Source organism: Phaenicophaeus curvirostris, chromosome 8 (genome assembly GCF_032191515.1).
Source record: "Phaenicophaeus curvirostris isolate KB17595 chromosome 8, BPBGC_Pcur_1.0, whole genome shotgun sequence".
Taxonomy (NCBI): domain Eukaryota; kingdom Metazoa; phylum Chordata; class Aves; order Cuculiformes; family Cuculidae; genus Phaenicophaeus; species Phaenicophaeus curvirostris.
Window position 1 is genome coordinate 38,406,839 of NC_091399.1, and position 24,766 is coordinate 38,431,604.

The 24,766-nt window shown below is 37.7% G+C and overlaps 1 protein-coding gene across 3 annotated transcripts in view; it reads left to right on the plus strand.

Moving 5' to 3' along the window:
* LRRC7 (leucine rich repeat containing 7) overlaps positions 1-24,766 on the plus strand; it is a 173,941-nt gene that overhangs the window by 75,753 nt on the left and 73,422 nt on the right. For all 3 annotated transcript variants that reach the window (XM_069861984.1, XM_069861981.1, XM_069861983.1), the window contains exons 3-6: positions 3,228-3,345; positions 4,219-4,297; positions 5,011-5,100; positions 8,143-8,199. In XM_069861984.1, the coding sequence (XP_069718085.1) occupies positions 3,228-3,345; positions 4,219-4,297; positions 5,011-5,100; positions 8,143-8,199 (344 nt within the window). The remainder of the gene's footprint in view (positions 1-3,227; positions 3,346-4,218; positions 4,298-5,010; positions 5,101-8,142; positions 8,200-24,766) is intronic.

The following is a 24,766-nucleotide window of genomic DNA, read 5'->3' on the forward strand; positions in this document are numbered from 1 at the left end:
CATCTGAAGTTACAATATTCTTCTGACATATTCTTTCATCTGAACACTTTATCATGTTTAAAAATTTAATGAAGAAACCACAGGTAAAAACCCAGGTAAAAAACCTATCGAGTCCTTTTCTACCTAGGTGTAATACACTTGAAACCAATAAATTATTTTGTGTTAAATTGATGTATTAAAATTGTTCTGCTTTGTTTTGTTAAAAAAAGAATTACCATGCATTTTATAATGATACTTTTTGTTTCTGCTGTCTTCATTAGAAATAGATTTCTAGTTCCTAATTTCTAATATTTTTCCTGTCTTTAAGGATTTACAGGATTGCTGTATGATTCTTATTCTCTGTTTTCCCCTAAATCTAGTCATCTACTTCATTTGCCTTTGACTCCTTATCACAGGCTGCTGCTATAAGTGTGTCCATATTTGTGTGAGTCAAGTGAATCAATGACTATTAAAAAAATATATTGATTTTAATGAAGGTGGAGTCACTGGCAATCAGTATCCAGAAAACATGAATGAGATGAAAATTCTCCTCAACATCTTTCCCTTTTAAATATAAAGTAAAATCTGGACTAATTTGTAATGGACAAAATTAGTTTACTTATTAATGACAGGAAAAAAATTGTCTCTAACAACTAATTCTAGAAATGGCCACCACTGTGGTTTTGTGTTCCCTCATGTTGGTAAAACAGATGCCAGTTATGCTAAACATGCCTCTGAAGTTGGAGGCTACATCTTAATGCTTAATTGTCTCCCTGAGGACAAACAATACATGCAATGTATCACAATGTTAAGGTGATCACTAATGTATAGCTCACATACTTGGGTAGGTATTATAAATTCACTGTATTTTTCTTTTACAGTGCACTTGCTATATAAGTTATGGTTTCCATTAAAGGCATTGAATACTTTTTCTAGATCTACCAGTCAGAAATCATGTTTAGGTTCTGCAAAGCTAGAAGGTGTTATCCCTTCCTATTCCTCACATCACATTCACCTGATGCGTTAGCAAGTCTGTTTCCTAGTTATGCCAGTGGAAATTAAAGAGCAGTGATTTCCTATTGTTCTCTAATAGCCCTGGAAACCAACAACCTCTATTGCTGTGTAGTCAAGAACTTGAGATATGCAGAATAATAGCGCATTGTTATAGCTCAAATCACAGCACTCCTAGCACCTCTTGGTTTCTAGTGTGAAAGGAATAATGGTAGTATATGGACATACAGTATGATGATTATAGCAGGATCATGACGGTGAGACCATAAAGCACTAGAAATTGAGAAAGTCACCTGGGCAATTTTGGTCCTACATACCTGTATTCACACTCATGTATTATTTCTGATACAACAGTATATCACAACTTATTCAGGAGGAATGCTTTTTTTATTATACTTCTCCATTCACCCATTCAAAAGCCTTGTATCTGTTCAAATATTGTCAAAACTTTAAGTTCCAAGCCTTCCTTGGCTTTTAAAAGAAGAGTTCTCCAAGGGAATGGCTGGGAACAGCCACTGGGAACTTCATTTTCCAGGTGTAATAGCATGGTGTACTTTGTATATGTACCCAAATTCTGCAGGTTCCCAGTGCTGAGTGTTGGTATGGTCTACAGCCGTTCTCACATGGTAACATGGCGAGAAATTTCAAGAGGAAACCCTAGAGCCTAATTATCACTATACTTTCCAGTCTTGTCCAAAATTATGTACTTCCTTAAAAAAGAGAAAAAGTAGGTGCTGTCAGCTGCATTACAAAGGAATTACTCATTTCCTGGAATAATATTTCCCATTATTAACATTTTCTGCAAGCAGAAATGTGTAACCTGGTTTGGCTTCCAGGGTGTACAATAATTGTTCTGGCTGCTCCTCTAAATGAGGTTGCCAGCCCCAGCATGGAAGTGGTTCATCCTTGTCCCTCCTGTGAGGCTTTTGGGCTGTAGCACTGCACTGCACTGCTCTGTTACTGTTGCAGTTGGCTGGGAAGTGGTGGGGAGGGGGGATATGGTCCTGTCTTGAGGATTAATGGTTACGTTTCATGTGAGAGGGAATCTGAAAAGTGAAACTGTCCCTGCAGAGGCAGTATGAATGGTGTCTGCCAGTAAAAGGTCCTTCCATATTTTGTACCTATTGAAAGAGTTCATGGTGCGCTGCTTCTTATTCTGAGCATTTTTTATCCGTGTGATTCCCTCTCAGTTTTCCAAGAATAGGTTGTCTTCAAGAAAAAGGAGGATATTTTTAAAGGATTATGTTAGAAAGTTACAAATGAAGTTTCAAAATAATCTGAAACTTGGCTCAAGTGAACTACCATGTTGGCATTGGCACGCCAACTTCATTTTCTCCTCTCCAGATACTTGGCTGAGTTTTTCATCTAGGAAGTCGAAGTATTTCACATTCTCAGATAGCCTGTAGATGAGTATGCTGTAGCCTTTATTCTGATATAGAAGCCTGAAAGAAAGACTAAACCTGTTGTAAACATAGCGCTTTTGAGATGCCTGCAAAGAGAAGTTGTTCTACATGGCACGTCTACCCTCACAATGCAGTGTACCTAAGTGTGACATCACTTTTCATGACTACTTTCTCCTGGTGTTGTTTTATTCATATTTACGTGTTTAAAGTGTTATGTGAGATAGTGCTATTTCTTGAGGAAAGCAGCCATGTTAAATAGATGTTTCCTACATGGTTTATTGATTATTTCAGGTTGAAAGGTTTGTTTTTGCAGTAGAAATTCTGACATCTGATAACATTTGAATTAAAAATCAGAATCAAGCCCTGACTTTTGGGGGGATTTAAGGAACATATTTTGAAACTGTCGAAGCTTTTTTTTTCTTGAAGGTAGCAAATTTCTTCTGTGTGCAGCCAAACTATTTTAAAATTGATCATGAAATTAAATTATAAAATCAAATACTTTTGATTCCCCACAAGCCACAAAAAATTTCAATGGACATGACGCATATGAAATATCACGTACCTAAAAAATGCTGAAGGCAATAAGTGTGCAGGTGTTGACAGATAGCTCTTTAGGAACGTTCCCGATACCAATCAACTGTTCTGATTATTCTTGCCAACTGTGTATAAGCTGTGTTTATGATACTGAGCACCTGTTAAAATGTCTTTTCAAATAACAGCTTTTCAAAATATTTTTTGTTTATTGAACTCTCATGTAGCAAATGTAATTTTGTGGTATTTGTTGCTTCTGTGTATAAATAATGAAACACTGTAAAGTATCTTTTTATGTTACAGCAACTGTTCAACTGTCAAGCTTTACGCAAACTGAGTATACCAGACAATGACCTTTCCAGTCTGCCAACCACTATTGCTAGCTTAGTTAATCTCAAAGAACTTGATATCAGTAAAAATGGTAAGAGATGAAAAATATTATAAAGAATTGTAATTAATATGAACGATAAAGAAGTTTTAATTCTAATGATTAAGAAACTTTTGTTCTAGAAAGCTTTCTTTTTTTCTAGATTATGTGCTGTTTTCCTCTCTGGTGCTTTTGAGAAGTCTGGGTAGATGTCTACCTCATTCACTGATCTGTATAAAAAATGTAGAGGTTGCTTTAGCACAGTATCCTGTGGTGACTTGTGACCAATAAGCATTAGAAATAGGAGTGGAAGACCATTTTTCAGTGCACTTATGAACCATTCCACTTATCACAATGGCTTGGTACTTACTGGGCTTTTGTGTAATGTATTTAACATACAAGGCTGCGGGACAACTGCTGGGGTTCATATAGCCACTGACTAATTTGCTGAGGTGCATTTCTAAATTAGGCATTTACAGATTTCTTTGCCTACAAACCTTTGCATGTCTGTCCTTAGGTGTCTTTGTTTTGAAAATGAAGTTTAGGCACTCTTGAAAATTTTGAAAAATTTCTTTCCAGCGTAAGCCTGGAGACTCTCAGGATTGTACATTTGTTCTCCTGAGAAGACAGGGGGGCAAAGAAGAAAGACATAAACAGTTTGGAAAGAAATGGAAGACAAAATATCAGTACAAATGATATCACTATTTAACTCTAGAAGATAAGATAAATCAAGCATTAACATAATAGTTATGGTACAAGGCATAGTATTTGTTCTGGTGTATATAGTGCTTAACTATAATCTTTTAGATGCTAATACTAAAATATATGTATTATATAGCTGTTAGAGTTTAAGTTTGATCTGAAGAACAGAACAAGTTAAACAGTTTTTTTATCTGTGTATAACATTTTTTTTCAATATCTTTTTAGGAATTCAAGATTTTCCAGAAAATATTAAATGTTGTAAGTGTTTAACAATTATTGAAGCCAGTGTCAATCCAGTCTCTAAGTGAGTATCAGTGGCTTGTGTTTGTATACTGCAAGTGCACAATATTTACACAAAATGAACATGTAAAGGCTTTGTATCAAGTTCATTTGCAGGATTACTCTAAATTTCTTTTTAGTTGCTTGAAATCCAGGGTTGATGTATCTATGAAAAGATCTGTAACAAATGTGATGTCTTTCCTCATAGTAAAGAAGGTGTTGTCAAAGTGGCCTTTTAAATAAGGGGGCTGTGCTTTATATATTTGGGAAGTAAGCCATGCTGCATCCTTGCATACAGTAATTTGTTGGGACTTAGGCAGCCCTTATTCCTTAAAAAAACTTGCAGTAATAGTAACAAAAATCATGTTGTAATTCCATGATTTATAAAATGGAGAGAAGGAAATGAAAGGATGAAATTTTACTATTTCATTTTTTAAAAAAAGAAGGTACAGAAAGAAAGATAGGAAACATCTTTGGCTTAAAACCCTCAGCTAGGAATGGAGAAAAGGATGATGTAACTTGAACAAGCCAGGCATTTGAACTTCATGTGGGTGTAGCAACATGGAAAAGATGAGAATGGGCAAAGATATTGTCTGTAAGAAGCATGTTCTTCTTGAGAATTTGGGTAGGAAAAGAAGGTGAGAGAGAAAATCATCTTTCTCTTTCTAAATATACATTGTTATTATTGCCATAGCAACCTCAGTGTGAGCATTAAGCTTTTCAAGTTTTTTTTTTTAGGCTTCCAGATGGCTTCACACAGCTTCTAAATTTGACCCAGCTCTATCTAAATGATGCCTTTTTGGAGTTTCTTCCAGCTAACTTTGGAAGGTAAGAATTAGTCATCAAAGCCCATTGCACTTCCATATGAATCCAGTTTAGGCTTTAAGGGACCATTTTAAAGCTGTGTTCTATTCTTGTTATTAGTATTTTTTACTTTCCAGCCCTGTTTTGATGAATGATTGTTGTTAGAGAGAATGCTGTGTCAGCAAGGATTTTATGATGAAGTGATGCAGTTTGGTGGTTTAGGGAAGAAGTGAGAAGAAATAGAAATTGAAGAGACCTGTCCTTGATCAAATGTGTTATTAAATGGTTGCAAGGACAGAAAATAACAATGTGGTTTATGCCTATTGAAAAATGAACAGAAAGAAGAGCGCTATAAGTCAGAAAGGAAGAAAGAAATGACTGAGCATGATGGAGTAACCAAAGGAAAACTGTGACAGCAAGAACAAGAGAGAAGATTCAAAGGACAGCAGAGCAGAAAGGATGTAGAATGAGAGTAAAAATAAATGCAGCAGAAACTGAGCCAAAAAATGTTAGATAAGAACAAAGCGGCAGGGGGGATCAAAGTTAACACAATTTGCCATGGCCATTTTCAAGGGTAGTACAAGCCAGTGTATCCTTACACTGCCCAGGTCTGGCAGAAAACCCAAGTTTTGAATTTGACCTCTGCTACATCAGTGTGGGAATGGTCGGCCTTTCTGCCCTTAGATCGGCCATCTGGGCAAACAGCTCTGAAGACAAAGGATTAACAGAGAAAATAGGTTGTGTTGTTTCAGAATTCACCTAGTTTTTTGGGTTTTTTTCCTGGTCCATCCACCTACCTGTATGTGTGTTTTATTGTTCAGCTGGGAATGTCAACTCAGCACTCTAAAATTAATACTGAGATAACATAATTAGCGTTGGAAATGACATTGGTGCACTCAGGCAGTGAGAAATGGAAAGAGCTGCTTTATCAGCATGCATGTGATATACCTGCCACTGACACAGAGCTGAGCCTGGGCTTTACACTGGAATACCTTTTAGAAAAAGCTTGGTTGAAGAAAGAGGAAGAAAAATTGTCATTGTTTGCATTTGGTGAGTGTTTGGAATATGAGAGTAAGAAAGCTTGCTTCTACAGTTTAGAATCAGACATTATATCCCAACGTCAAGGAAAGTAAATATATAAAATACCATGCAATTTAACAGATGTGTAGTGCTTATATTCATTATGCTCTTCTAAAGCCTTGCTGGTACTTTGTCTGATAATCTTTGTTGCTTAAAGACATGTCTAGTATTCTACGTCTTCTAGCAGAAAGCAATAACCTTTTTTTTTTCTTTTACGAATTCATGTTTTGTCTAAATGAAATTATGCTAGATCAAATTTTTTTATTCTGCTCCTATATTATCTGTTTGGTGTCTTGCATATACAAATCTTTGTCATGTTTCCAAAGCTTCCCACATTAGCAGACAGGCATCACTCTTTTTTTTAACTAGCCACAAGTAGCTCTTTAACTGTATCTGTGTTATTGTTGTTGTTCCTCTCCAAATTTTAGTGCCTTGTTTATAACTTCTGGTACATTACTATTAAGTTAGTCTGTTAAAGTCTTGTTTAGCCATGTGAATCAAGTCAGAAACAGAGCCTACGTGAGCATCAGCTGAACATCTCTCCACATTTCTCATTAATGTTGTTCTTTTTAGTCCTGGTTAAGCACAACTGTAGGACTTGAAAGGTTTTCAGTTTTATTTGGTAGGAAAAAGATAAAATCACAGTTTTCTTGAAGAACATAGTATTGGAAAGCTTGAGGTTCCATGAAACAGAGAACTGGTGGTGTGCTGGACAGAGAGCTATTTAAAGCTTTGTTGTGTTGGTTTTAAACTTTTCTCACAGACACACGTCTATACTTGTGGCACGAAAGGTCCTGGACTGTAGAGACAGAGTAATGTGAAAGGAACATTATGAAATTGTTGAAACTCACCATAAAGCTCCTCAATAAACGTTCTTCACTTAAAACTCTGCTGTTAACCTAAAAGCATTAATAGTATTATTCTGGGCCAACATCTCTGTTTAGAGATGGTATGATTACAGATCAGTTCTGCAGTACCTCTCAGTTTCACATATACCTTTCAGCACTCCTAGGCATGGTCAGGTCTTGCATTGAATGCACCTCCAAAAAATAGTTGATACTTTTCTGTGAGTGGAGTTGTACAATTTGAGATGAAGAGGAAAGGACCTTGTTCATCCTTTTGGTTATAGATTGTCTTCCTTTTCCTCCCAACATTGATTATAATTGGAGATTAAAGAACCAGTAAAAGGGTGAAGTGAATCAAAATCCTTTCAGGTTTATCACATTATCTTTCTAGACAATATGGGTAATTAGACAACACTGGCCCAAATTCTGCAGCTCCTATACATTAGGTTCTTCATCTCTTATCTGATATGTCATCATTTTTCCCCATTACTCTGCTTCATGAGATTTATTGCTGTGGCTTGAATAATGTTGTCAGCTAGAGTTTGCACAATGATGTGGAATTGTGAAAGACTGTTGCATATAGGTTCTAATTCTTGCAGAAGCTTTAGCACACCTCCTACTTCTGTCTAAAATGCAGTAATTACAGTGGAGATCTGCTCTGTGGTATCGGCTTGCCTGTGTGGGTTGTAGAATTCGGTGTTCAAAAAATTCAGAAGTAGGTTGTGAACTAAATAGCAGTTGGTTTTTATCCTTTAACAGATCTGGCATTGTTTGTGATTAAATATTTTATTATTATTTATGTTAGTATTTAAAATTAGTCTGTTTTTAAAAAAATAAGTATTGCCTTATTTGAAATATTTAATAAAGATAGTTTTGAATTACTGTGAAAAACTGATATATGTCAAAATTTTTCAGAAGAGTGCACTTAGTGACAGCTGTGTCCTTATCTGAAGCTGTCTGTCCTTACTTAAAGCTGTCTGGTTCTGAATATGTTTTGTATCATATTCAGCCTCATGGTAACTGGACATCTTACTGTTGTGCATTAAGCAGATTCTGGATTTTTTTCAATAAGTAGTCAGATCATTCTTCTGGGTTCCTAAACTAATTCATTGCAACTAATTATTTTCTGTCATATTTTTAGACTTGTCAAATTGCGAATTTTGGAGCTAAGAGAAAATCACTTGAAAACTCTACCAAAGTAAGTGATTGAATATTTGCATAAGTCTGTTTTACCTGAAGTTTCCAGACATGCCAGATATTTTTATTGTTAGCAATGCAATGGTGTCACTTCTGTTAAGACTTACTTTTTCCATGGGTCAGAAATTCTACTGAAGTTTCTTAGCAAAACACAAGCATATAATGGAAGATGGAGGCTGGTGCATTAGCTGGCTGTAACTCACCATCCAAAATCTGTAACATGACCTTTTAAAAGTTGAGATGTAAAGAAAAATGGAAAACAACATGGGAGGTAGCCCTTATCAGTGATTATGTGACCGTATTTTCCCATCAAGAAGTAATCTGATGTGTTGAAAATATACTCAGTGTAACCTCAGTAGAAGATTCTCCTCAAATGTAGACATTAAATGTATTTGGTTGTTTACAATACTAGTTTTAAGCCTGTGTCACTAGAATATTGAAGAAATGTCAATTTGGAAGTGCTTGTTGATACTGTTAACCAAAAAAGAAAGTTGATATAATTTGTTACTATAATTTGACCAACTTTTAAAAGATATCTTGAAAAGGAGACTGTAAAAAAAAAATGAAAACCAAACCTGAACACTTCCCATGCTAAATAAAGAAGGTTGCACTGCATAAAGCAGGGAATATGGGTTTTTATTCAGACCAGGAATGTGTCATTGTTTTCTGTAACAGGGTTTCTAACCAATGGAAGAATATCCATGGATTTGGGTATTGTTAGAAATGGGAAGTTGTATGTCTCTGTTGTGAGACTTACAGTGGTGGCAATTGACTGTGTTGATGAAAGGTTGTTAATACTGAATTACATGTTATTTAGCTCATTTTAAAAGGGCACTTTTTAGCAACATACGTTTATCAAAACCTCCTACGCACGCATTTTGCCTATCATAGGATATGGCAACATTTTCACTACTTCCTGTGGGCTTTTATCCACAGCACTTTCCTTTTTTTAAGGAAAGCTATGTTTTGTGTTAAAGGCAATATTCTTTATATCAGTGGAAAACACTTTTTTGTATAAACCTTCCATCTCCTCTGTTGTGAGTTACATTTACTATTTAAAAAAAAAACAAACAAACAAAAAGCTTCAAACGGATACCAAAGTGTTTATTTGCTTTTAAAAATGAGACCTGTTCAGGAGAGCAGATTTGCAGCCTTTGAGCTCTTTATCACTTAAAAGGCTGTATGCATGCTGCATTATATACACCTTATCTCAACTACCTCTTAAACATCGGTCTCTTTTAGAAGGGAATTGCATTGTCTTTGCATAGGGTGCTTGCTGGAATAAATGGATGAGTGTGTGTTTTGACTGAAGAATCGGAATTCCACAACAGAATAATTGTAATCAAACAGAATCTTTTTAAATTTCTGGTTTAGTTCTAATCCCACTAAAGATGTTAGCAGATTTGTTACTGAATTCAGTGGGAGGAAGATGGGATTGTTTGTCACTGTTATTGATAAAAATGAATTTTTTTTTTTCTGTGTTATCTGGTGTTTAACAAGTAAATTTTGCCATTTACCAAGTGTTTGGAAGATTCATACCTGAGCATGATAGCCTCTAGTTTCAGTAGCACTAATTTTGTTAAGGTGGCTGAGTGTGACTTTTCCTACTGTATGATTCTGAAAATAAGCAAGCTCTTTGATTCTCGTAACCAAGGGTAACATTATTTCTGGACGTATTTGTTCTCTGCTTTTTGCTGTGGCAGAAAGCTTTGCAATATACTGCTGAAGAAAAGGCTTCGCTTATACAAATGCTGTCCTGAGAACTGATGGGCAGGTGTATTATGAAGTAAAGTAAGAGGAAGAAATTTGACAAGAGCATTTTTGCATCAACTAGGACAAAATTGGGGGATTTATGCGTTTCTGGGCTTCTTTTATTCTCTAGAGCAGTTTTCTCTGCAAGCGAAAAAAAGATGCAGTATGATGGATGGACAGGAGTTAAACTGTATTACAGGGTGTAATTTAGAGGATAGATGTCCTGCTTCCTAGTGAGGGTGAATTTGGCCTCTTTTCTAAAAAGACAGGAACTGCTAGTCCAGAGCAGCATCCCTTTGTGTGCTGGAGGGGACCTGGGAGGGTTATGGCTGAGTGCAGGAAGTTGGAGGAGGATAGTGGTGAGGCCATGGGTGAACTCAGATGCAGGAATGTGGCAGGGAGTCTTAAGCAGTATTGGTGTGTCATTTTGGCTTTACAGAGAAACAGGAAAAGGTTTAATAGCAGACTGTTTTATTTCCTCAGCCACTAAAGGAATGAAAACTGTGGCAAGAAAGTTGTGTTTACAATAGAAACATCTGCAGATAGGAAAACAAGTGCAGTAATATAAATTGGAATTTATTTTACAATCTAGTTGCAGAAAAGGTGATCCAGGTCTTTCAGATATATACTTAAAGGCTTTCCTTCTTATCTTACAATTTATTAGATATATCATGAATAAGATAACCTGATTATGTTGCTTGTTTCTCCTATAGTTCTAATGTAAGTGAAGACATGAAAGCAAATAAATGATTTTTTTATTGTAATTTGGCTTTTAAATAGATGTGAAATGTACTGTAATACTGTTTTAAGTAACTTCTGCTCAGTACTATTACCGTGTTAAGTGCAACTTAAAAGATGTTATCAAAAAGCAGATAATATTCCTCCATCTGTTTTGTATATGTATAAAGAATTTCTGAAGGAAACATTTATCATTTTGGCATAAACAGGAATTAAATGTGCTTTGTGTTTACCGTGGCTCTAATTTTGCTATATTTCATACCAGCGCAACACTCAAGATTGTTGTCAAATGTATCCATAGTAACTGAACGCAAAATGTTCTACAATTATTTACAAAAATACCCGATGAAGTAAATACCACCTATAGTTGGCTGAGAGGTAGCTCTCATAACCAGAGCATAGACCACCAAAATCTCCTTTAATACATCTTGCATTAAAAAAATGAGAACTTCCCTTTGCTGAATTCATTGACATAATTTTACAGCATCTAAAACATGTCCAAAACATATCACTGTATTGCCAGATGCTTTCCTGATAGAAAATTAGTGAAGCATTGTTCAGGAAATATCCTGAAGATCCTTCTGATTTCTCCAGACAAGTATGTATTTAAAATAACACTGTCTCACAGTGTCACACCCAGCTGGAGACGTACAGTGCTCCTCAAATGAAAACGTTATGGGATTTTCTGTCGGCAGTGCTTTCTCTTCAGAAAATACTACTAGGCGTGCAAATTTTCTTAACATACTGAAAACATTTCTGTGTTTAGTCTATAGATCTTCACAATGCTGTTTTATAACATCAGTAATTTGTTTTCTCTCATGCAGTTTAATTAAAGATTATTGTTGATATTACTTTCCAAGATCTTTCGAGAGTTTAGAAATGTGTGGAAATCTCTGACCAATATTACAGATAACTTTTAATATTTTATTACAGCTTTAATTTCTGCAGCAGAAATAGATTTTATTTCTCTTGAATTTCCATTAAATGTTTCAGAGCATTTGTGAGATTCTGACCAAGTTTCTTATGTTCGAACAATGTTATCCGCCTACGTCACAGGGTTGTGTTTTGGCTTGAATGACCAACCAAGATAATTCTTTTTATTCTGTTTGGATAGAAATGTATTTGGTGTTTACTCTCTGTACAACATGTAATATCACTGTATAGTACCTTGAAATTATGTCTTACAGATGATGGCTCTGAGGCATCCTGTTCTGTAATGCTACCCTACTGAATATGTATTTGAAGGTACCAGCCACACTTCCCCATTGCCAGTGATGTTTTCACTCATTTTGCACCCAAACTGAAGCAATTAAAAGCAATGGACAGATTCCCATTAGCTTCAATGGGATTTTAATGGGGCAGTTTGTGCTTCAGTGTTTAATTATTCTGTGTTTTAGTCAATTCTCAGAGTGGAGAGATGTAATTTCCAGTTTTCTATCCTGCTGAGTAAGGCTGTATTTCAGCCTGGATGGAGAGACATGGGAAAAGAGAAGGCTGTCAAGGGAGGAACCAGTTGGAGAATTGCGGTAGGAGGCTGACAAGCCCCACAGCTGCCACCAAGGGATCACCTTGCCCTCAGCCTTGTTTGTGGCAGTGACCAACACTTACCTGGCATGATCTGGGTAACTTGGTTTCTGTAAAACTCTTTTCATCAGTGTCCTTTTCTGTTCTCGTTTATAAAGTAACCAGCATGTGCCCCAGGCCAGAGCCAGACTGTGGCAGCACCTCCTCCTCCAGCCACTCCTTTAAACCTGGTATTTTTTCCAGTTTTTGGTCATTTGTTTCTCCATGTGAAGACCCTCTCTGATCATGTAGCTGCCTAGGTTAAGAACTTCCAGTGAAGGACCTCTGTATTTGTCTTTTGGCAATGAGGATAGACTTCACCGTCCAGCTCTTTTATAGTCTTGACTCTTTCAGGAGTCATCTCTACACATCACAAAAACTGTGTTGAATTTCCTGGGTGCCATACTTGTCTGTGTATCCTCTTGTTTTGTTGTTTAAAAGAGTTTCTATTGGTTTGTCTGGTACCGTTGACAATGTCGCTGGTCTGGAGTTTCATAGGCTTGTCCTGGAATGATTTAAAAATTGTTGTGGCATTCTTTACACACTTCCTGGTCACCTAGAGCTGAAGCACTGTGTGAGGGGTTTGGTGTGTCACACATACATGTCATCAGAGCTTCTAGCTGTGGGTACGCGCTGCAGCATGGGAGCCTGCCAAAATGCTGAATACAGGTGCAGAGAATTAGTTTGCTCTGACCTTTTTTTTTTCCTGAGAATTTATTTTATATTTTGTCTATAGACTCTGGCAGGCTCCTGAGGGTCCTGAAGAAGGACTTCTTATTACCTTTTATGCCTTTTTTTTCAATTATTTCTGAGATATTTTCTGCCTTTTACAGTTTACCATTCAGTTTTATCTTCCTTATTTGGACAGGTTGTCATCTTTTTAAAGAATGTTTTCTAAGATTTCTATATTTTCTTCTATTTGCTTTGAATTTTCTCAAGTACTTTTGATAGGCGATTTTGTATTGCTCAAAGTGTCTCAGTCTTCTCCCAGCAGCAATTTATCTTGCTTAGCTGATGTGGAGGACTCGTGTAGCTGGCACAGGGAAACTTGCAGCAAAAAGAAATTGTCTGGAGCATAAATTCAGGAAGGCAAAGGCACCCAGGGAGCACCTCCACCTTTCCTTCCTCTTCCTCAAGTATACAAGATCTGCCTGTTTGTCAGAATTGTTCACTGTTCCCTGTGTGGGTTGTTCACTATTACCCCTGTAGGCGTTTTCAATGAATGTGTCAGCATCTATGGGTTTGGCACTATAACAACCTGTGATTACAGTTGCACCTTTCATTTGTTGTGTCTGATGAAACATAAAACACCTAATTTGAAGGGTTTTTTCTCAAGTTTATAAGAAAAAAATACATTTAAGTTAGTTGTACTTTTCAGTTATGTATCAGAACATACATATATTTGCATACATACATACACAGGTGGATGCGCACACACAGGCATGCATACATACAAATGGTTAATGAAGACATGGGATAACACAGCTGGTTTCTGGAGGTGCTGTGCCTATACCAGCTGGCACTGCTCCAGTGTAGCATGCATATCAACCCATGCAGTGATCCTTTTCTGTCCTCCACTGACCTGGAGGCTCCCACTTTGATCAGGGTGGTAGCGGTGGTGTGGAAGTGCCGCTGCTGTTCCCCTGTTGCAGCGTGAGTATGCGGTGGTGGGCACACTTCTCCTTTCCCCCCAGATGCCTCCACTTCGCACATGGCTGCTGTCAGAAGCTGGCGTTTCTGCTGGCACGGTTCTTGTTCCTCAGGCTGTCACAGGCCTAAAATTTTAAGAACAGAGAGGAGGCTGTTATTGTGTATGAGTATGTGTGCACGCACATGTGTATGTAACTGGCTTGATGAATTCAGTGTTCACATTATTGTCTCAGTATTCCGTTTTCAGTCCAGATAAACAGCTTTCATATCTCTGTTACCCTCTTCTCTCTTTCCCACTCTCTTAGTTGTAGCTGAAGCTTAGGTGGCTTTGTCTTGCCTCCAATACAAATGCTTTGAAGTGCTGTTTTCCTGTACAACTGCACAATGAGGCAATTTTTTTACCTAGTGGTTAAATTATTATTAGGCTAGCAGTGTCTATGTTGATGTTTTTGAAGCCATTGAAGCACTGGAACAGGCTGCCCAGGGAGGTGGTTGAGTCACCTTCCCTGGAGGTGTTTAAGGCACGGGTGGACGAGGCGCTGAGGGGCATGGTTTAGTGTTTGATAGGAATGGTTGGACTCAATGATCCGTTGGGTCTCTTCCAACCTAGTTATTCTATGATTCTATGATTCTGTGATTTACCAGGTACCTTTTGTGTAGGAGCTGCAAACACCAAGGCCCATACTTGGTTATAAGGCTGCCCTTTATGAATGGCTGTAAATATTGGACTCTCCTCTAAGAACCACAGAATGGTCTGACAGTGACTCACTAATTTGTATGATTAATGTAACCACTCTGATGCACAGGATATTTAATAATTACCTTTGAGGATTTATGTAAATGGTGTGAAATACCACTGTGTTTTCCTACTGCTTGATAAGTGGATTTCACGGGGTGTACAAGAGTTCAAGCACTTCTGTTTGTGTTAACATATGTTGGTTCAGAAAGTGAGCTTTTCCCAGCCATTAGTGGTTTCTGGAAAGTTATTTCAATCTAGTTGAATGAAAGTTCAGGGTGTATACAAAAACAGAAGTCGTGTTTGTGCTGCCTACACTGTAGGAAACAACTTTTACATTGCAATGAGTCAACCTTAAATCATGTGGCAGGAGCTGTGTTCTTCAGTACCCCTGGGTTTGATTGCTTCTGGCTGCAGTTCAGGGCCTGCTGCCCTTTTTCTGGATGTTTAACTGTAATAAATTTACTTTAGACAGTCAGTCTTCCACATGCAGTTTGATGTTCCCCCAATGTAAGTGAAATGCAAAAATTTGCACTCCAATTGCATGTAAATCCAGAATACTGAAAAGAATATATTGTTCTCATTTTACCAAAGGGCAGCTAGTTAAATCCTAGCATTGGGGTTTTTTGCCTTTGGAACTGATGAGACAGTTATATTAGGCAGACTATATTAATATTAGTATAATAGTATAGACTATATTTTAATTTCCATCTTGACTGTTTTCTGGGAGTTTGAGTATAGCCCCACCCAGAGTATTGCGTCCACTTCTGGAATCCTCAATATGAGAAGGATATGGAACTGCTGGAATGGATCCAGAGGAGGGCTACGAAGATGATCAGAGGAATGGAGCACTTCTGTAATGAGGACAGGTTGAGAGGGCTGGAGCTGTTCAGCCTGGAAAAGAGAAGGCTCCAGGGAGACCTTATAACAGCCTTCCAGTACTTAAAAGGGGTGTACAAGAAAGCCGGAGAGGGGCATTTTACAGAGGCGTGTATTGATAGGATAAGGGGGAATGGCTATAAATTGCAGAGGAGAAGATAGAGGCTAGACATAAGGGAGAATTTCTTCACTATGAGAGTGGTGAGGCACTGGCACAGGTTGCCCAGGGAAGCTGTGGCTGCCCCATCCCTGGAGTTGTTCAAGGCCAGGCTGGATGGGGCTTTGGGCAGCCTGGTCTGGTGGGAGGTGTCCCTGCCCATGGCAGGGGGGTTGGAACTAGATGGGGTTTTTTAGGTCCCTTCCAACTCTCAAACCATTCTATGATTCAATGTGTCAGTTATAAAGACCCATGGCTTTGCATTGGTGTTCAAAGGAACCAGGACATTCAGGCTGATGGCAGAACCCTCATGGGGGAGAAGATGGAAGCAGTAAAGCCTAAAATATCTTACAGCATAATTAGAGTAGCATATTTAGGAAGCAGAGCTATGTAGAGGCTATAAATAGCTATGCATTTTATGTGTGTGAGTAATTATGTAGACAGATAGAGATATACACTACCCATGTATATATATATGCACATATATATGCTATATGCACTCATGTGGTATATCTGTATCTATAGTCAGACATTTCATAAACTGGGACCAACCTAGCAAAACCAAATGAAAAACAGAGCAGCCCCTGGTAGTATAGACCCGTTGTCAGTGGAAGAAGAGAAGATGGGGAATGTGCTGCATATCGGGGACACAAGGAAGTGAGGGAGGGAGGATGACAAGGTGTAGTTATATTGGCTACTGATGACATAAACCCCATGAGCAATGTGACTGCTGGAATCCACCAGCCTTCCTTGGCCTGCCCTAGGAAAAGTGTGTTCTGACTTTCTGCTCTTGAAAAATAGTCTGTTCGAGACTAGCTAGCCCGCTATTTAACCCAACCCCTAAACCAAATTACCAGTTTTCCTATTATTTAAAAAACCCTAGGAACTGTGGCATATATACAGAGCTCAGAAGTGGTTCTCCTCACTTTGCTTGTTTGCATAATGAGGATCTGTGGTTGTGTCAGGACAGTGCAGTAACTGAAGTAAAACACCAATTCTTCAAAGAATCTATTAGCTACATTTACAACTTAGTTGAGAAAGCAGTGTTCTGAGCAAATTTCAAATGTAGCAACAAAGGCTTTTAATTTATCAGCTAATCTTTTAATCTATCAGCTGTACCTAAGCTGGTCTGGTTGCTATTCAATGGAATCTCATTAATGCGTATCAAATTTTATATTTTTTGAGGAGATGCTCTGTCATAAGTATTCTTTGCTCTTCAAAGCAATAGAAGTTGGCAGACCTGCCAGTCCTAAACTGAGTATTTTGGGTGTTTAATGTCCTGTTGATTTCATGAGAGAGAAATCAAGAGTATTTCATATCTCAGTATTGAATCTGGAATGTATAACTGTGCTGTTGCTTGCACTGAGCAGCCAGGGAGCCTATCCATATCTTTTCAAAAATCTTTGAGTAAATTAAAGTAGTTAGTATGGTCCTTGCTCTCAGAGCTGTTTGAGCTGAGGAAAATACCTTTTCAGGGTTTGATGATATTTCTTTCAGTAGAGATTTGTAAAATTGAAAAATTGTAGAAACTGCATTTGTAAATGGTGAATCACTAGTGTCAGAGGAACTGAGGATGCTGGTAATTGATGAGGAAATACTTGTATGTGTTGTACTCATCCTAATGACTCACTGTTTCCTGACTGAAGCTGTGGCTTCTCATCTCTTCTTTGGTTTTCTTGACAGTAGGTATTACAGCTATTGTTTTTCTGCTGTACCGTATGATTAGGAAATAATGTACGATAAAGATGTTACTATGGAGTGGGTCCCTAGCAGCTAATATTAAGGAAAAACAGGATTTCTTCTGGTCTTAAGCTGTTGCTCAGAATTCATTTAGTTTCTTAAGAGTAAAAATTATAGATCAAGTTCTCAAGTACAACCTCTAAAGTTGAATAACTATGTAATTCTGAAGGCAAGATCAATTAAAAACTGTGTGAAATTTAATAATAGTGTGCAAGGTCATCGATTGAGGGACTAATAGGAATTTCTGTTATAACTTAGGAGTCCTGCAGTCAGAATTCATATTGGGGAAGAAAAGACAGTGTATTAGTAGGATGTAAAATGTCTATGAGTCATTGATCTAACAGAGCCACAGTAATGCCAATTGTTCTTTGTCAAAGTACTTTCACTAGAGACAAAGAGGCATTTATGATATTGTATAAAAATGAAGGGGGCCTCCAAAGAAGGATGACGAAGAGCCGGACAGGGAGTCCTCAGTACAGGAAGGACATGCATCTGTTAGAGTCCAGGGGAGGCCATGAAGACAATCAGAGGGCTGGAGCACCTCCAATATGAGGACAGATTGAGAGAGTTTGGCTTGTTTAGCATGGAGAAGGGAAGGCTCCAATGAGAGTTTAGAGCAGCCTTCCAGTACTTAAAGGGGACCTACAGCAAATCTGGGGAGGGGCTCTTTATCAGGGAGTGCAGGGAGAGGATGAGGAGTAATGGTTTTAAGCTGAAACAAAGGAGGTTTAGGTTGGATATCAGGATGACAATTTTTCCTGAGAGAGTGGTGAGGCATTGGAAAAAGTTGCCCAGAGAAGTTGTGGATGGCCTATCCCCAGAGGTTTTCAAGGCAAGGTTGGATGGGTCTTTGAGCAACCTGATCTAGTGGAGGTTTCCCTGCCCATGGCAGTGGAGTTGGAACTGGATAATCTTTAAGTTCCCTTCCAACCTACACCATTCTATGATTCTATGACAAGGTCCTTATCTGATAAGAAAAGTAATGAATGCACAATGTATTACACGGAAGTGTCCTAATAATAATGTGTCACTTAATCTAAGGAAACAGAAGTTGAGGGGAGCTTTGTTAGTGTTTTTCTCTGCAAGTCAAGGTAGGCAACTTGGAAGAGAATATTTCTCTTGCCTAGACAAGGGTCCAAGTTGTATGTGGTTAGAAGGGTGACAAATAAGAAAAAGTTGGCCATGAGAAGTAGAAATGAGAAGTTTCCAAAGTATCAGAATCATAAGTACCTTCTCCTTCCTCCTTTTAAGACTGAAAAACATCACTCTACATTTTGCTGAAAGATAAAGAAGCGCTTTTGGCTTGGCGGGGAGGCGCTTTTCAGTGCTGACTAGCGGAGGTAGCAGGCAATGGGGGAAGTACCTGGGCTGTGGATGTGCCCTGGCTGACCAGTCTGTGCTCCTCCTGTCACCAGGAAGTTATGGAAAAATTCAACCTAAATGGCACATGTTGCAGTCCCGATGGTTTGAACTTGTTGGTATATTGCAACATCAGATCTGCTCTCTGTATAAGGCAAATTTTGGTTGTTATTAAATAAACTTGTTGACAACAACCTGAAATGGTTTATCACAAATCATATAATTACACTGTAAAATTCTTGGTGTCAATTAGCACATTGAGATTCCTTTGGAGCGTGCATTATTCTGTTGTCCTTTGTTGTTCTGAATCAGTACATTTCTGAAAGATGCTAATTTTCCAATTATCTCTACCCCTGCTGTTTGCAATTGTTTTAGTGCAATATTCCTGCATTGCCAAAATGCTTCATACCTGCAATTTTACTCCTGGTTTGAGTCAGGAATTTGAGTCAGGACTTTGTGGATATGGTGGTGATGATAGGACTGGTTTTTTTTCCTTTCATCAAAATCAGCCATTTCACATTGATGTGTTTCCAGTTGTAAAATGCAAACACCTGAATTTTATTCTTGATTGCACATTTTTAGGTTTTGATTGTAATAAAATCTGTGTGAAAATACAGGCAATATGCTTTAGCCACACAGTCTTATTTCTGAGAATTGCTGCTAATAAGTATGTTTGCTGTCAAAATTCAGACAGCTTGAAAAATTTTTGTTTAGACTTACCTGTTTTAGGCAATATAATGTAAAGTCGGTAATCCTCTGTTTTGCTTTTCTCTGCAAATGTCTCATGTTGTAAAGAACCTCTTGGGTTTAATTGCCACTGTTTACATTACAACAGCATTTCTGTTCACTCTAGTTCCACAAAACAGTTGTTCCCAAAACTTCTATGAAAAATAAACCTTCCTATTTTTGTGTGATATTTTATTATCAGTGCTTGAATGTCTTCCTCGATAAAGGGCAATGTATAAATTTTCTTCCAATAATTTGAAAGTATCGAAGGCCAGTCTTATCTAACATTTAGCATGAAAAATATTTCAAGAAGAAATGTAAACAAGAAGGATGCCATATATTAAGGTTTTCCTTCTGGATAATGAGTAAAGGTGTGAAAACAGTCTTTTTGACCTTATGTAATGGAAGTATCTCTTGCAGCTTCACAATTAAACAAATATATGTTGTAATATAAGGAGGTGGAGGAGAGAATCCCATTTTTCGCCTAGAAGAATTGACTCTAATGAAATTTTATTAAATGTATTGTGTACTGTTTTTCTGTAAATATAAAGTGTAAAATTAACATTTTTCTCCAACGTCCTTTCTTTCACCCAAGAATTGAGAGGTAGAACCATAGAAAGCAGAAGCTCTATAACACGGTGATGGGAAGCATACATGTTCCTTCCCCACTCCTCCATCCCACCCCTCTGGTAATTAATTAGTTTTACAAACTGATTAAATAAAAACTTTTATGAGTCATTGGTTGTTATTTCTTTTATTCCTTGGTCAGTCACTTAGCAATACTATAATTCTTTCACACTTGAAAAGTAAGCCACAGAGTATTAAACGCTGCACTGGGAATGCCAAATTTTCAGTTAATGCCACTACCAAGCTGCCATGTAAATCTGGACCACATTAATGTGCCAATTATCCAGAGCTACAAAATGTCTAGCAAACAAATCAGATGTAAATAAGGCAAAGTGGTGAGGGTAGTCCCGTTCCTGTTGTAATGATCATAAACACATATTTGTCAAAATTGCTTGTAACTCTTGTTTATGTTGGTTATTTCTTAAAATTGGTGAGACTATGTTTAAGAAGGCTCAAAGGGCCAATGTTTCTAAGCAGCATCATAAAAACTGTATAAAAAGCACATAGGCTTTTGTTTCCAAAACAAAATAAATCGAAGCAGACTAGATTCTTCCTTGGCAGAACACATATAAAATAATAGGAGGTATTAAAGTTAAGTTTGCAAATTATAAATATCTAAACCTGTAGAGAATACAACTCTTATCCCATTCTGTGGCTAAGACTTTATTCCAAATTGAGAAAGCATGCAGAATAATACAGAATCACTTCTTGTATAGATACAGTGTGTGTACTGAATGCTGACATCCCTCTTAATCATTTTTGTATAAAAACTGGCATGCATCACTTAGAAGCATCTTTGGTGATTTACCAAAACATTGTTTGAAACACTGCGAGGTATTTTGTTCTCATTCCTTGTTTCAATAATGTTTGCTTTGAGTTTTTAAGGTAAGTGTAAACATCTCTCAGCTTTCACAGTGTTGAAACGTTGTAGCTTTGGCCTTGCTTGTTTCTTAGTTTCACGTTGGAAGGAAGGAGCCCGTAAAGATTCAGAAAGATTCAGACAGCAAAAGCATCATAATCCGTTACTTTTTGTCAGATGTGAAATTGGCTGAATGAAAGTGGTGATTATTATTTCCATTAACTTGAAAACAGAGTAGTAAAAAGCATTTTTGTGACTTTAGAGAACATTAGTCCCATTGACATGAATAACATTCATATTCCTAACATTCTTATCACTTCCAAAATCCCTTTTGAGGAAGCAATTTGCGAAAATCACAGGCTGTCTTAAGTGTGTAAAAGTCAGTGGAAGAGACAGTTTATATCAGCTGAGAATCTGTCCAGAGGCATCTAAATATAGGTTTAAAGCTTAGCTTTAGATTTCTATTTTTTTTAAATGCTGTCCTAGTTTATTATGAACATGTAAACTCTTACCCACGCTCACACTTTCCCACAATTACAAATATTGTCATCATTTGTGATAGCCTGTTTTCTTCAGATGGTAACTCTAACTAGTTAATGGATCATATTGTAGAAGACTTACTACTTTGGCTCTACATTATTAAAATATTGCTGGTATTTTAAAAAACAACTACTACTATGAATCTTCTCTTTAGGCTTTTTTTTTAAACTAAATACATTTGCTGTTCAGAAAAGATGCAGAAAAAGGAATTATATTGTTTTCTTGTTATACGAACCTGAAAGGAATTTGTAGAGAGGTGGGAGCTGGCCTCTTCTCCCAGGTGACAGGGGACAGGACAAGGGGGAATGCCCTCAAGCTGTGCCGGGGAGGTTCAGACTGGATATCAGAAAAAAAATTTCACAGAAGGTGTCATTGGGCACTGGAACAGGCTGCCCAGGGAGGTGTTTGAGTCCCCAGGCCTGGAGGTATTTAAAAGACGGGTAGACAAGGTGCTCAGGAACATGGTTTAGTGGCAGATAGGAATGGTTGGACTTGATGATCCAAGAGGTCTTTTCCAACCTGGTGATTCTATGCATACTTAATAAACACAGAGAATGAGTCACACGTCTGAAAAATGGCTTTTATTCTGCTCTTCTTAAGGCAGTAGTGGCATTTTTTTTGCCATGTCTTTTGTAAGAGACACAGGGATAAAATATTACTACAACTATTTATATTGCACTGAACATACACCAGTACTGATTCTGCCATCTAGGATAATCCAGATATGACTTGAACTGTAGTTAGTGGTTCCTACCTGGCAATGTTCATGCTTTATAGTTTTATTGTGCCAAATGGGCAAAGAAAAGATAGAGCAGAAATTAGAGTAGAATGTGCGTAGGCCTGTTTCATACACCATCTTTTAAAATTTAGTTATCACTTACTTGTTTCTTTAAAACTTCCATTTAACAGATGCAGAAGAGACTTATTTTTTCAGAAGAGTTTCTATGTAACAAGTAGGGTTAAATTTCAGATAAAGACTTAGCAGCACAACATGGTGGAAGGGGAGGACATTTATAACCATGGAGAATCACTCTAGCCTGCCTTACACTCATTTTGTTCTCTATTATATCAGAACTCCCAGAACAACTGGGAGCTAAACACACAGAGAGTTCACTCTGACTGTTATTAGTGAGACCTAATTTGAATATGTAGACTTCGTGCTCTGCTTTCTTGGGTATGGTTGTTTTATGGTATGCAAGGAAATGGCTCATTATAATCAGAACACCTTAAGACAGTATCTTTTAATTTTACTTGATTAAAAAAATAGACTAAAAATGCCTGCACACAATTCAAACTGCAAGAGGAATTCAATAGAGAGAAGACAGCTGCTGGAATGCATTGGTGACTGGATGGGGTTTTCACCTGTGATGACCATCAGAGGCCTCTTTTTCCCAGCTGGAAGAGGAGACTGCTAGAAGCACTTGTTTCTCAGCTGCAGTGCTGCTGCAGTGCTGGCTTGCAGGTAACGCACCCCTCTCTGAGTATCTGTATGCACCGCACTGTCTGTCGCTCTCCTGTGTTATCTTTGAGTGATGATTTGACCTCCTGCCCTGGGACAGGATGTTTCTGTCATTTAATAGGCTGTTGGATTAAGAATGGATGGTTCTCAGCTGAACATATGCAGAATGACATTTTTAGTTGTTGCCGTCCTTAGCTGCATCCAAGTGTGGAATCTGTACCTGCTCATGCCACGGGCTGTGATCTTCATTTGTTCCTCCCCATGAGAGGGAGGTGATATCCTGTGACTTGTGTTCTTGCAGTGCATCTAAAGTTCCCTAAAGGCCAGCAAGCAAAAGCGACTAACCTGTGATCAGTTCTGTGGTGTGCAAAAGGTTGCCTTGTGCTCCCATTTCCCCCAAGCCTTGAAAAATCCGTAGTACTGTAAGGCATTTTATTTACGTAATCAGGAAAATAAAAATAATTATGCGAAACTTGATGACTCTCAGCTGCTTATATTCTTACACACATGAAACATGTTTGACAGTTACTTTTGGGAAACTGCAGAATGCATATGTCTGCATAAATTACAATGGTCATTAGTTCTTTATTGCATTCTCCTGTAGCTGGTCAGTGAGTTCTTTTATGAACCTTTAGTCTTTGTGTTTCCTATTGAAATATGTTTTTAGGTTCTATTCACTGATTATATCCAATACTTAGAGCTTGTAGCTGTCTTTCTGACATGTATGGCTTTTCCATGATTCTCCAATTTCAGTGTCCAGTGGATTGGTTCTGTTAAAACTCACAAGCTCTGTGTTGCAACTTGTTTGCTGAGTTTGGATTGTGAAACAAATCCTGCCTATTTGCCATACTTCCTAATGTCATATCTCTCTGACTACCTTTAACAGTTCTCTAATAGCTGAAGAAGAAGATTGCATTGTGGTCCTGTGGTTGCTTTGGTTTTTTTCCATTCAAAGCTACATCTCTTAGGTAGAAGTCTTACTCCAGCCTCCTTCTTGGCAGCTGCTCTGCACAGGGCAGTGTCTATCAGGTGCGGATGATTTGCTTGTGATGTTCTCTCTAGCCCAGGTGGCCGAGTGCCATTGCAACCAAGCACAGTATTAGTAGTGTGGTAAAACAGCTATTGTGGAGAGCCTGGCAGTGAGATCTTTCACATCTATAAACGATAATTCTACAGTTAAAACTATTGGAGATCACCTATGAAGAAAGAAATCAATCATTCATCTGAGGGTGCATCACTGTTATTATTAATATATACAGATATTTCATGTGCGACAACAGGAATTGTCTTCCTGACTTTTCATTTTCTGAGGTCCTCCTTGCCATCTCTACTACTGTCAACCTTCTTCCTCAATGAATATGTAGATAGTTATTTTTCATCTCAAATTCAGCCTTGTCATTTTCTAGCACATCCCTGCTCTGTTTCTCTAGTTTTCCTTTTAGAAATAATCCTGGTTTTGATATGTGTTCATGCTGTCTTTAGGCCATATTTCAAGGGAAATAGGAATCAAAGGGACTACTAAATAAGAAACCTGTGTTGAGAGTAAAATTCTTTTACTCTTGTTTTTGGGGTTAGCTGATTCAGTTAACTTTTAGTTGTCAGATATTCATTAACACCATTCAAGCTTGCTTCATCCCTGTTAATTATTCAGCGCCTTCAGTTAGGTCTTCTTCCTGCTGTCTGGCAAAGTAAATGGGGAAGAAAGGGCCAAAACTGCATTTTCAGTCTTGCAGGCTAAAACTAGGTCTCTCTTTAATTTATATTCATTCATTCCATGCAAAAC